The sequence below is a fragment of the Anabrus simplex genome, chromosome 1, assembly GCF_040414725.1.
Source record: "Anabrus simplex isolate iqAnaSimp1 chromosome 1, ASM4041472v1, whole genome shotgun sequence".
NCBI classification, from domain to species: domain Eukaryota; kingdom Metazoa; phylum Arthropoda; class Insecta; order Orthoptera; family Tettigoniidae; genus Anabrus; species Anabrus simplex.
The window spans coordinates 267,559,151-267,573,484 of NC_090265.1; the positions used below are offsets into that span (position 1 = coordinate 267,559,151).

General features: G+C 36.0%; 1 protein-coding gene across 2 annotated transcripts in view; it reads right to left on the reverse strand.

The window, feature by feature from the left end:
- Positions 1-14,334, reverse strand: part of Edc3 (Enhancer of mRNA-decapping protein 3) — a 110,855-nt gene that overhangs the window by 88,191 nt on the left and 8,330 nt on the right. Inside the window, exons 2-4 of one of the 2 annotated variants that reach the window (XM_067159534.2) lie at positions 12,041-12,211; positions 5,527-5,747; positions 5,235-5,380 (exon numbers count right to left, since the gene is read on the reverse strand). In XM_067159534.2, coding sequence (XP_067015635.1) covers positions 5,235-5,380; positions 5,527-5,747; positions 12,041-12,204 — 531 coding nt within the window. In that variant the 5' untranslated portion in view covers positions 12,205-12,211. Of the gene's footprint in view, positions 1-5,234; positions 5,384-5,526; positions 5,748-12,040; positions 12,212-14,334 lie in introns of both variants that reach the window. The other variant, XM_067159526.2, reaches the window with a different exon arrangement.

The following is a 14,334-nucleotide window of genomic DNA, read 5'->3' on the forward strand; positions in this document are numbered from 1 at the left end:
AGAGTTAATGTACATGAAGTTGCTCTACATTCGCAAACATGCTGGCAATATTGAGATTTAAAATTTGTAATTTATTTCTATTTCTGGTTTACATCCAATGCATGCAGCAAAATTTTCTGATCGGCGCGTCCTTAGATCATGTTGTGGTCCAGAGGGAAGATCATTCATTGATAGACTTCCTCACTATTAATTGACAGGTTATTTGGTAGGTTTTGTTAAAACTGACATTCCCCTCTATTTCCGTGATAATGTGTTCATAAGACTGACATTTCCCTTCATTTTCATGACAAATGTGTATTTACATCATTTTCCATTATTTTTTTTTCAATTATAAAACTTTTTCATTATTGTCTATTTACAGTACCAATACATTAGGCTAATATTACATAATATAATACTTTATGTAAATGTATTATTGTAGACAGTATTAAAGGTTGAAACTTTCAAACTTAATTATCTCAGTTTGTAGAAAATACGACATGCACCTTTTTTCCCGTGTACCCTTCATATATATATAAATACAAACTGTTTAAAGGTAACATGTAGGCCTAACATATACCTTTATCTTATTTCCAAGGAACACAGTACAACTACCTTATTAATAGAGTAATTCAAATATGAAAATAAAATAATTTTACCACAGCAATCTAATACTATTTCATGTGGATTTAAAGCACTCTTGAGATCAAAAGCAATTAACTTGTGTTTCTAATGTAGGTGAATATAATGAATTCTGATCAGTCCAGGTCTATATTCAAAACAGTTTTCAAATTCGAAGACAAATCAGTCATAGGCACCATAGGTTTCTGATTTTGAAATCTTCTGAGGAAAGGTTCAACATCTCACAAAATACTTCTAAAAGCACTTAATTTTGTCTTTAGTAGTGGATTCTTCACAGCTTCTTTAAGGCACTGAAGGTTTTTTTTGTTCCTTGTTTTCAGTGTACTCTTTCACAGATTTGTCAATGTGACCATAATTGATCAACACAGATTCCATTTTCCAACCATCTTATTGCAGTGAACTTTTAAGGAAATGCGGTGCTTGTTTGTATATGTAACACGTCGAGCAGGGCTATCTTTGAAAAGATTATGCAGACATCTGAAAAAATTAAAAAGGTCTCAGTCAATTTTGGAGATCCCAGTTTCCATGGCTCAATTCACTGTAGGCAAACTGCATATGCCTATACCAAGAAGAGATCTGGCCTTGGGGTTTAGCACTTGCAAATGATTTTCAAGTTACTTTAAAAAAAAAAAAAACCACCGAGGTTAATATTCGGCCCATCCATTGAGACTTTCGAAATACTGCCTAAAGGTAAGGAGAGCCCTTGTATAAACACATCTAACAAGTGATCTGCAGTTGCCCTGTCTAAAAATACTTTTCCAATACCTTGTAGCAACTTTTTGAAGATTTACATCCCTAAACCTTACACACAAGTCAATTTGTCCTCTTTGGACAAATTTGTCAAATGATTCATCAAAACAAACAACGTAGTCACAGCACTGTTTAAGTCATTATGCAAACTTTCTTTAAAATATGGTGCTAATCCATTATTTATAACAGAGGAAGCCTTAGTCTTGCCCATAGTGAAGTTTTCAGCAATTTTACTGTCTGGGAACATTGTTTTTATGCTGCGGGGGTTCCATCACAAGAGTTGAGAAACAGTGACAACCTGGAGAGCCCATATGGTTTCAGCCGATATAACATCATTTTTATTCACACTGAAAATCTTTAAACTGTTTGACTTGTTCCCGGCAATGCCAATTCCTTTGTAGCTATGGATGTAGGGCTAACACTTGGCTGTGTATCTTCAAGTGGAGATGGTGTAGCGGTATTATTTGCAAAGAAGGACATTGATGGCTGGGAAGACTTCGCTTTCATATATTTTATATGAGTAGGTCCTTTTAGCATGATAAGTGACTGCTTGTTTACCCATATTGCTAAGTTTGAATGATTTACAACACACTTTACATTTCATCATTTACCAACATGTCCAACCAGCTATTCAGTTCGGGAAACACTTTACTGTCTAGCCAAAGTTTATTAAATGTACACTGCTTGTTAGCCATTGTCATGAGTTTCAAGAAAGCATCCTAGAACTGAAATAAAAAATAACATAAAAATAGTTGAATGAAATGACACAAGGGCACAACAAACTTTTTAGAACTGTTACGCACTTCTTTTGAAAAAATACCTGAAAAAGAAATGCTACAATAGCCTGGGTTACACAAGACTGGAGCCTAAAATTATCCCCTCAAATCCATCATTGGGGAAGATTTCCCTGACCTTCCAGAATGCAGACACTATGTCTTATGCCCATGATAGAATATTTACCTGAGGAAGAGCACCAAGCATTTTACAGGAATTTGTATTCTGATATGCTGTAAAAATTCAATCATTCAAATAATGGATACATAATGATATTAACAGACATTTTTAAAACTAAAATTGATATTCCCAAATCAGTAAAATGATATCAGACCTAAATGTAGTATCATTTTCAAATCTTTTTGTAGACTGTTGTATTATGTGAAAGTATGGAACATAATTTTGAGTTTTTCCTTTGTAAGGAAAATACATTAGACACTTAACTCTTTCCTAATTTTTTACTTTCACCATGTCATAGTAGACTGAAAGGCTACATTTACAGCCCCTGTAATTTTATAGGAACATTTCAAACATGTAAACAATATATTAAAAATAATTCAACATTTGAAATAAAGAATTGCACTGATTAAGGAAGTTTTTTAATTATCTCAGGAACTTAATTTTGGCACTTAGCCCCTTAAGTAAGGTATTCAAAGGTTTAATTGCCAAAGAAAACAATCTAATTCATATGCAATGCATTTCAGGCTACTACTGCAATCAGACGCAATTCTTACCTACTTGTTGCAAAAATGACGGAAGATTATTTCCCCACCATAAGTCAAATATATATACGACACGTCATGAACAAAGCCCTGAGCTGAGTCCTGGCATTGCTTCCACTTGTACCAGGCTCCTCACTTTCATCTATCCTATCTGACCTTCCTTGGTCAACTCTTGTTCTCTTCCGACCCTGATGGTATTAGAGCACACGAGGCCTAGGGAGTCTTTCATTTTCATGCCCTTTGTGGCCCTTGTCTTTCTTTGGCCGATACCTTCATTTTCCGAAGTGTTGTTCGATCCCTTCCATTTTTCTCTCCAATTAGTGTTATACAGAGTCCGGCCCCGTGGTGTAGGGGGCAACGCGCCCGCCTGTCACCCGGCGGCCCTGGGTTCAATTCCCAGCTGGATTACGGGTTTTTAATTGTAAATGATTAATATCCCTAGCCTGGGAACTGGGTGTTTGTGTTGTCCTTAACATTCCTTTCCTCACATTCAACACTCTAGACTTCCTCCATTCCAATTACACACAGGTTCAAATCACATGGTGCAAGTAGGGGCAAAAGATCTCCATAGGTTGATGCCCTGAACAAATAGCATTTAAAAATTTTACAAAGGTGTTATACAGAGGATGGTTGCCTAGTTGTACTTCCTCTTAAAACAATCACCACCACCTGTCATGAATAACTTTAAGAATTTGGTCGTTTATCATTTGGTAGAGTATCCAAATTCCTATTGCAGAATACAGAAATGGGAAATGGTTGGTCTGACGATATGGCAGAACCTCGATAATTCAAAATCCCACCCAATTTGAGAACTTCTCGTTCCTGGAAATGTAAGGTAAGGTTTTCACCTTATTTCAATTGTTTTATTCAAAATACAGATAATTCATCATTCAAAAAACAATGTCAGTCCCATTACCGAAATACAGACTTTCAATTCAAAATTGTCTAATTTTTTAAAATACTATTTTACAGAGTAATTTAAACAAAAAATTTCTCCACATCACGATAGAATGTGTGTTTCAGAAAGTGTAGGGGTAGCTTTCGATACTTTCACTCGCTTTGGTGTGTTTGCAGTGTGTTTCAGGTTTGCTAAGTTCTAGTGAAATTGTAATTCTTTGGTATTATTGCAGTTACTCATTTTACTTACGTTTTAGTGTACAGTTACGTACTTCATAGTTGTTATATTTTATTACTGTAGTTTAGTTTAGGGTGTTGCAAAACAGCTAAGTGTCAGTATACTTCTAAGACATGAAGCGAGAAGATACAAATTATAAGGGAGGTCAACAAAGGTTAAAAAACAAACTTTTAAAAGAATTTGGAATTCCTGCATCCACGCTTTCAACATTTATAAAAATACTGAGAGAATAGAGCTCAAGAAATGTAGGGAGCTAATACTGCAAAGCAAAAGCATATTCGAGGAGCTAGACACTCCGGTTTGGAAGTGGAATTGATCAAGTGGATTCTTCATGTTCGAGCAAACAATATCCCCGTTGATGGCAAAAATTAAGGGGAATGTGATTGAACCAGTGTTAAAGATGGGAGTGCAGTTTCAGTATTCAAACAGGTGGCTTCAGTGTTTTAAGGAATGCCACAATATCACGTACCAGGCGGTGTGCGGACAAGCAGGATCCGTGAACACTGGCGATGCTGACAGTTGGCAGGAATGTATGGCTCATATCATCAATTTGTATGCACTGAACAATATTATCAATGCCGATGAAACTGCATTGATTTTTTTAATGCCGAGTCCAAACGGACTTACGTGCCATGGAGGGAAATCGTACAAGGATAGAGTTACTGTTCTATGTTGCAAATGTGGATGGAAACGAGAGACTTCCTCCTCTCGTCATAGGAACGTTCAATAAGCCACAATCCACAATGTTTTAAAGAGCATCAGGCACTTTCCGTGCAAGTACAAGGCATCTAAAAATGCAAGGATGAGCAAAAAGGAAAAACAAGAAAAACATTAACGGAGTGAGTTGGCCATGAGGTTAGGGTCGCACAACTGTGAGTTTGCATTCGGGAGATAGTCTGTTCGAACCCCACTGTTGGCAGCCCTGAAGGTGGCTTTCCGTGGTTTCCCATGTTCACCCCAGGCGACATAAAGCGAAGTGTAAAAAAATAATTTTAAAAAGCATTAAAACAAATTGTAATTCTAAAGAGCATGAGTAGTTTGAGAAAAGTTCAGTTTTGGCAAGTCAAAAATAGGTGCTAACCCTATTTTGTGTCACGTTAGGCACTATAAAAAGGTTTCAAGCATTTCTGACATTAATCATTAACACCTACGGTATTCTTATTTTTCACTATCTCATGAAGAAACTAAACAGAGATTCACCTAAAAAAATCTGAGGTCAAACAACAGCATACCTGTTTGTTGAACAGAGCAAGATTCTTCTCAAAATCAAACTCATGATGAATTATATTGTCTATTGGAGTTCCAAAACATGCCTCATCCTTCTCAGACCATTTATGTCTTTGTCTGTCTTTCTTACTAGGAGTACGGTTTCCTTCACCTACTGTAACATTCCAAAGGTTTGAAGTTGCATAGAATAAATATGAGAATTTCACATGAGAAGTAAAATTCTTACACACAGGCCTAGTTACAGAATAACTAACAGCAAATATTTATAACTGTGCAGTGAAAGAGCAGAATACTCACCTAACTGTGACTGACTGGTAGAAGTGCGGGGGCCAGGGTCTTCTACAGGTTTACGAGGCGATTCTCTCAGCGAATACCTTACTGCAGCAAGACTCTCACTCACAGAGCGATTTGGACGCTTGGCAACAGGTTTTGTGACTGCCACAGTGCTGGCTGTATTCTTTGAATATCCTTCCTCTGAGGCTGTATCTATTATCTTCAAATTCTGGATATCTCGTGCACTTTATCAACAAAAAGATAATTTGGTCATCAACATAAATGTTATGGAATATTTAACTACTTACTACTACGAAAATCATCTAAGACAGGAAGCTAGAAGATAGAAACACAAAGATAAACACAATGACAGGCTAGTGTAAACAGAGGAAGAAAGAGAAAAATGAGATGAGAATAAACATAAAATAATAAGAACTAACTCCACAACTTCAAGCACTGCAATCTTCATCAGAGGGTTTGCCCCTCATCAAACCTAATAATCTAGATCTATTTTCTTCTCAGGCCCTGACGAGCTCATATCTTGATGCGAGAAGAGTAGGATAATGAGAAACAAGGTAAACTTAAATGAAAAGGGACAGGTGAAATGAGAAGAATATTTACAAGTGGTAGAAGACAAGGAGCACAAGACAAACATAGGAGAAAATGAATCGAACAGGTTTATTATAAGTAATGTAAATGGAATAGAGAGCTGTATAAATACAGATAATCAAGAGATGGGCTTATGTAGGTGTAGGAAGCAACAGCTATAGGATGTACAAAAGTACAACAAATCAACAACTGTCATCTTTGTACATAATCTCTCCCCTCATAAAATCCAGTTCTTCTAGTTCTCAGCCCTTGGCCCCTTAATTATCTAATAATCAAACTTCAAACAACAAAAACCCACAGTAAATCACAAGAGTATACATATTACTATATGACAGTGAAGTAGCCTCCAATCCATTAATTTTTACTGCTATTTCAAATAAAAACAGAGAGAATGTATTAGCCAAGGATATTGCATGCGGTCTTTATAGGATTAATCTTTTAAGTGATGTATTCTTCAGCATAATGGGATTGTGATTGTGGTTATTTATATTGATTTTTATACAATACTATGTTATCTGTGTTTTCGTCAGTATTTTTTTTTATATAATACTTTCAAATTGAATGTGTATACATCTTCAGTCTCGGAAGCCATATTTGTTTATTTACTTATAGTGCTTAGTTACCATAGCACTTGAATGATCAGCTGGTGATCACGTAAGTAAGGTTAACCGAAGTTTATATACCTCTGCTGACACATCATGCATTGAGACTGATAATTCAAACAGAAGTAATGTTTCAGCTTATGACAAAAGTAATTCCTCTCACCCTCTGTGTAACCATTGTGGGCAACTGTTTAAGTCCACTCGGGGGGGTCAATATTCATATCTCAAAAGCACATCCGAATGAACACCGAACACGGCTAGTGAATAGACAGATAGCTGGGGAATCGAACCACCAAGTAAGTACTGAAATAAATTTAGGAACATCTGCAGAACAAGGGCATGAATCTAGAAAAGAAATAAAACAACAAAACACACACAACTCGTACTACCAAGAGCAAATGGTGTTATGGAGGAAAAAGGTACAAGGTGAAATCAATGATTCTAAATTTTTCTTATTTGTAGAAGACTTTCTAAAGTTTCTGTCCACTGCAATTGACTTTTTGCCTGGGCCTAAACACCCAGCAAGGAAATTTTACGAGGCACGTAAAAAGAAATCGTATATTAATACGGAAAAAGGATATAAACAAAGTTCAAATCCGCAAAGGTCCGCTAATAGGGATAGAGAAAAAAGACGAAGTATTTATATCAGTTAACTCAATTTCAGTTCCACAATCAACGTAGGAAAGCAGTTAGAACTGTCCTTCATGAAAACAATGAAAGATGTCTGATTAATTCTCAACATGTATATGGCTATTTCCATGAAATATTAGGACATGAAAAGAATTCAGTGAGAGAAAATTATCCCCCAAAAGTGAGTGAAGCTACACAAACGGTTTACAATGATACGTTTAATGATGTTATATCTAAAGATGAAATACAGCTTTCAACAAGTAGAATTGCGGTGGACACTTCACCTGGACCCGATTACGTCATCGTTAGAGCTATTAAAAGTGACATTGCTTCCGAGATAATTGCCACAATAGCCACTCGTATGCTTCAAACAGGACAGGTAACACCGTGTTTTAGAAAGGCAAGAACCGTTCTTATACACAAGGGAGGTGTCCCTGATGACATTGCAAACTGGAGACCAATCACAATATTTTCTGTTGTTAGGAGAGTAATTGAGCGAGCTCTTGATAAACGCCTGAGAGAATACATTGCTTTTAATCCACAACAACGGGGATTTATATCTTCAACCGGTACACATATCAATACTTCTACACTCGATTCGGTTTTAAATTCCGCGAAACAGAACAAAACTGATCTAACAGTGATTTTTCTAGATGTCAGAAAGGCGTTTGACAACATTGGGCACCTTCATTTACATGAGACCTTGAGGTCATTAGGAATACCTGAGAAATTAAAGGAACTAATAGTTAATCTCCAGACGGGAAACACTACAAAAATAGAAACTGTAACTGGAAAGACAGCCACCTTAAGCCTAAAAAGGGGTGTTATTCAGGGCTCACGTCTTTCTCCCTGTCTCTACAATCTAGCGACAGATCATATTTTAAACGAACTAACTGAAGACTCTCACAAGCAACTATGGATTTTCTTTAGTACCACATTTTCCACGTTTAACGATTATGGGTTTCGCTGATGACTTGGTTGTCATACGAAATAGTCGAACAGCAGCACTTGAGCTCTCGAAAATAGTCACAAGGAGATTTCATGAAATAGGGCTTTATATCAACCCAATGAAATCTACGGCAATCTGCATCGAACGCGGAAAGTTAATCGAAGACCCAGCTGAATTTAAGAGCTATGATATATAGAGTTTGCGACGTGGGGAAACAATCCGCTATCTGGGAGTTAACTTTTCAAATGAAATAATTTTTCAACCTACGCAGGAGCTTAAAAATTACAGAATAAAATGGAGAAATTGGTTTCTTCTCCACTATTACAGGCTGACCAGAAATTTAAAGTAATAAACACAGTTATATGCCCATCTCTCATATACCCTTTCCAAACAATCAAGCCAGAGAAGATTCCGAAAAAGTTCCTTGCTGATACAGACATACTAATTCGAAGTGCTGTTAAGAAAATTCTTCAAATACCTGCAGACATTCCTAATGGAATGGTCTACACTGAGAAAAAATAACAGGGATTGGGACTCTTCTGCGCCACTTGGGAAGCTCATCTTCAGCACATTAACATCTGTAAGGTACTATTAAGCTCAGGTGATGAATACATCCATGCTACAAGAAAGCTGAAAGAAGAAATAACTCTCACTACAATCCCTCAATGTCCCTCCATCTGACAATTTGCTACATCCACGCCTAGAAATAACAGATGCCAGGAAAGTGAGAAGAGTACTGAGAGAAAGAGCATTCAGCGAGTGGGGTAACTTGCAGCAGAAAGGAAGAGGTGTATGTTTGTACAATGGATATACTCCTGCCAACTCCTGGATTCGAGACCATCAAGGCTTATCATGTAGTGAATTGTGTGAAGCAATTAAGATGACAGCAAACATTTCAGCAGTTAGATCGGTACCAGGAAGATCTCAAAACGATTCCCTTTGTAGGCGCTGCCTCAAGGAGATTGAAACTCTTGCACATGTTTTGATATCTTGTCCTCATGGTGAACTTTTAAGGAATACACGTGATCATAACATCTGCTCGTTAATTGCGGCAACGCTAAAAGACCATGGTTTCCAGGTATTTGAAGAGGTTCATGGCTTGGCGGACAACGGAAGCCACAGAAGGATTGACATCATTGCTTTCAAGAATAAGAAGAGAGGTTACATCATCGACCCCACAATTCGCTTTGAAAGCCATAAGTCGCAGCCCTCAGATGTTAACCTAGAGAAAAGGAATATTTACTTACTAACAATTCCTTACTACAGGGAGAAATATCAGATAGAGGAAATCGACATAGTAGGTCTAATGATTGGAGCAAGGGGAACGATTCCCGCTTTTGCTGCTAATTTCTGGAAAAAGATGTCTGCCAGTTACGTTACGGGAGATTGCCATCATAGCCTTAAGGGGCTCACTGATAATTCTAAGAAATCACTGTTACAATTAGGTTACCTTCAACATTTCTCAAGTACAGTATATCTATTATTTTCTCTTCTAAAAATAAATGTAAAAGTATACTTTGTCACAAGGCAGCCTCTGCATGAGAGGAAGTATTTCATAAAATAATAATAAATTTCACAATCTGACTAAACAATAAAACAAAACATATTGAAATAGTAGTAGAACGAGTGTTTTTGTGCAAATACGAGAGAAAACTGACAGAGGTGGGTTTAACTTATACAAGAAAAGTTAGCGATTATGTAACACAATATTCAAGTAATGTTTATTTTTAAAATACAGTATGACTTGTCAGCTACTCCTTGCAAATACACACTAATGTTTCCTCAATCTGGTGTTCGGCATTGCCCGATTTAAACCACACCACACGAACAGGGATTATGGAGTATGTCTGCACTAGACAGAGGATGGTCCTGAGGATCTTTAACCAAGTATAACTACTTGAATATGAGCATGATCGTAATGACAGGAACTTGCCATTCAGATAGCAGTCAGTATATGCAGGATTCCAGTACAGTTACATTTTGTGGATTCGTTAGGTAATAGGTTTCCCCCATCACAAGCATGTCTAAAAACAAGAGTTTTCTCCATCCTCTTCCCATTCCTTTGTGAATTGGATATTTCCGTGGGTAATACAGAGATGCTATAGGAACTCTAGCAGCATTTCTTTGTGTAGCCACAGGACAAAGAGTCATTCACACAGCACTAAAATTTGGTGGACTTGTGTAGCATTGTCTGCAGCAGGAAACGAATTTCAATGTCAGATGACAGCAGCCACTCCAAATACTCCAGTAGCCATAAGTTTATTCCTTGCAAATACAAGTTGCAAAATATTATTCCTCTTTCTTATTTAGTTTCGTCTATACAGAAATGTACATATATAATGACATACTAAATTATTACTATGAAATAAAAATCTTAAAATACTGTACATACTTTAGCACTTCAGGCAGATTCATCTCTCACTCTGTTTCAGAGAGACAATTACACATGGAATACAGCCTGGCTATCACTGATTTCATTTATATTAACTCTTTCATAAAATGAGAGAATATTACTTTTTTTCTTTTTCTAAAACTCAATTCTAGATTTCATTGATACACTGAAATTGTAAAAAGTACCGCTACGAAAAGACTAAAGCATTTCTAAATACCAGAACTGGAAACAAGATTTCTAATATCGGAAAACAGTATAAGAAACTTAAATGAGCAAGAAATCACTGCCATCCACTGTCATCATTAGCAAAGAGCTAAATATTAAATCTTGTTGCCTGTTTCAATTCTTGGTCACCAATGGTTATCAAACAGGAAAATTTGTGCCTTAGTCAACAGTGTAGTAAGAACTGACAATGATCGGATTTAAGGAGCTACAAACGCAATTCCATCACTTCATTTACAATATTTGTCACCTCTTTGGAAGGATGTGGTTTATAAACAATGACCTTAGCATCAGCCAGAAAGACTTCAGCGAGATGAACATTCATAGCTCTGAGTGCCACATTGGTAAAAACGGACACCTGATCAAAACTTAACAGTCATATTGATGTTTCAACAGAAGTACAAAATGTTTAAGAGTTCTAGATGAGAAGCTCTTTGCTCAATAATCATCTTCATCATTTCATGAAATGATTTATTTCTTGTAATATACATTCCTACCAAACCACCACTCCTAATACTACACCAGAACCAAAGTACGAGCTGGTAGTCTGGTTCATTTAAAAACAAAATGAATCTACAGCTATTACATAATTGGAAACCACTAATCTAGACAGCAAAAATGAAATAGAGAAAAAAATTGTAACGTTCATATTTAACACTCAAGACCATACGACCATAACAAAATTTCAACAGGGAAAAAGAGTGATGCAAAATATAATAAAATATGAATTGTATACAGCTGGTACAAAAGAATGAGTAAACCTGGTAAAAAGCCTGTAAGACAAAAGCTACTTTTCTTTTTCCTGCCACTTTCAATGTCTAAAAAAATGTATCTCATTTATAGCGGTTTTGAATTTAAGAACAAAAGATACCATTTCAGGCAAAATTAGGATCACAATAAAACAAAATTTGATTTCCTTTCTGCTCAATAAACAAGCTTTTGCAATGCTCTCAACTTCTATGCCTCAAGAAGAATCAATGAAGAATAAATTAATAAAAGCTATTTTAATTATACTGAGTAGAATGTGAGGAACCATTGGTATGATCTAATTTATTTCTTATGCAGTCTAAACTGATAAAATAAACATAGTTTCAGAGCAAAAATAAGAAAGCAATAATTAATTCATTTACATACCAGAGTACAACCTCCTGAGAGGGATCTGGGATTCCGTTTCTAAAGGCTTTCTTCAAAGTTATAGTCTGACCACTAGAATCAACATGAATTATTTGGCCTTGGTAAGTTCCCAGTGTTTCCCCACAATTCACAGACACTGTAAAACCAATCCACTGGCCAGACATTCTTAATCTGAAAGAGACAAAACAAAGATAAATATACAAACAACAATAAATCAATCCTTCAACATTTCCTACTTACAAGGAGACCTTGTCATTGCGTCCCCAACTCATTTTGATCCATTTTCAATATTCAATACAAAACATGGTGATAACTTTCACCAATTCAAATTGCAATGCGCAACTCCCAGCATATTCCAAGATAATGGAATTTGAATATTTCAAGATGTTTCAAGACCAGCACATGACCTACAAAAAATGGACAATACAATTAGCAAGCTCTCCTGTTCACAAGCTCACGATCCACGAATCTAATCTCACCTCTGTAGTAGGCTATTTTCGTGGGGTTTTCTTTTACGTTGAGTATGTATGTTATTTGCCCTACAAGCACATTAAAGGTATGTGCAGTAATATGTATTTAACAATATTGGTTGACTAATGTGCTTATTCTGCCTCTCTACAGGAAATCCGATGTTATGTATTGAAAATACGAGTACCTTATTGTTAAACATCTATAGTTTCAAGAGTTAAGCAGGTATAGTTATAAAAGTTTTGGAAGTTGTTTTAAGAGTTAAGCAGTTTTGGAAGTTAAGGAAGTAAGTAATATTTCTTTCCTGGGATCATTTTATCTGAAATGTGAGAAAAAAAAAGTAAATGACTGGCCCCTGACCCAGTTAAAAGCAATTTGATGTTTTATACATATGCATATCATGGCCATTTTTATTGGTTTGGTTATATTTTGCTCATTTTAGTGATATCAGGTCATATTTAGTTAAAATTTCAGCATTTCTGTTTAAACTGAGGCTTCGTTAATAAGGTACGAGTTATCTGCATCAAGTTTCACAACACAATTTCCAAGTGCACACCATGGATACAAGAATAATGTCCAGATAGAAGATGTGATTAATACTAAAGAAATATTAAAATTTACCTATAATGACATTTAAAATAAATTACAAAAGATGAAAACTAGAAAAGCAGCTGGAATTGATAAGATTGGGGATATACTAAAGACAATTGGTTGGGATATAGTACCATATCTGAAGTACTTAACTGATAATTGTTTGCATGAAGGAGCTATACTAAATGAATGGAGAGTTGCTATAGTAGCCCCTGTGTATAAAGGAAAGTGTGATATACATAAAGCTGAAAATTACAGGCCAATCAGTTTGATATGCATTGCATGTATGCTTAGGGAAAGTATTCTTTCTGATTACAGTATATTAGACATGTTTGCAAAATTAGTAGGATTCCAGCAAGACATAGCAGATATCTTGGATTCAGGAGGTCAAATGGACTGTATCACAACTGACCTGTCTAAGGCATTTGATAGGGTAGATCATGAGAGACTACTGGCAAAAATAAGTGCAATTGGATTAGACAAAAGATTGACTGAATGGGTGGCTATATTTTCACAAAATAATACTCAGACAATTAGAGTAAGCGAAGTTTACCTGACCCTGTAATAATTAAGAGGGAAATTCCTCAAAGCAGTAATTGTACCTTTATGTTTTCTTATATATAAATTATATGAATAAAGAAGTGGAATAAGAGCTACTTTTTTTTTTTTTTTTTGGTGGATGTTATTCTGTATAGAGTAGGCTAATAAATAAGTTACAAGATTGTGAGCAACTGCAAAATGATCTCAATGTTGTGAGATTGACAGTAGGCAATGGTATGACAAATGGGGCTAAAAGTCAGGTTGTGAATTTCACAAGTAGGAAAAGTCCTCTCAGTTATAATAATCAATCAATCAATACTGATCTGCATTTAGGGCAGTCGCCCAGGTGGCAGATTCCCTATCTGTTGCTTTCCTAGCCTTTTCCGAAATGATTTCAAAGAAATTGGAAATTTATTGAACGTCTCCCTTGGTAAGTTATTCCAATCCCTAACTCCTCTTCCTATAAATGAATATTTGCCCCAGTTTGTACTCTTGAATTCCAACTTTATCTTCATATTGTGATCTTTCCTACTTTTATAAACGCCATTCAAACTTATTCGTCTACTAATGTCATTCCACGCCAACTGTCCGCTGACAGCTCGGAACATACCACTTAGTCCAGCAGCTGTTCTTCTTTCTCTCAATTCTTCCCAACCCAAACATTGCAACATTTTTGTAACGCTACTCTTTTGTCG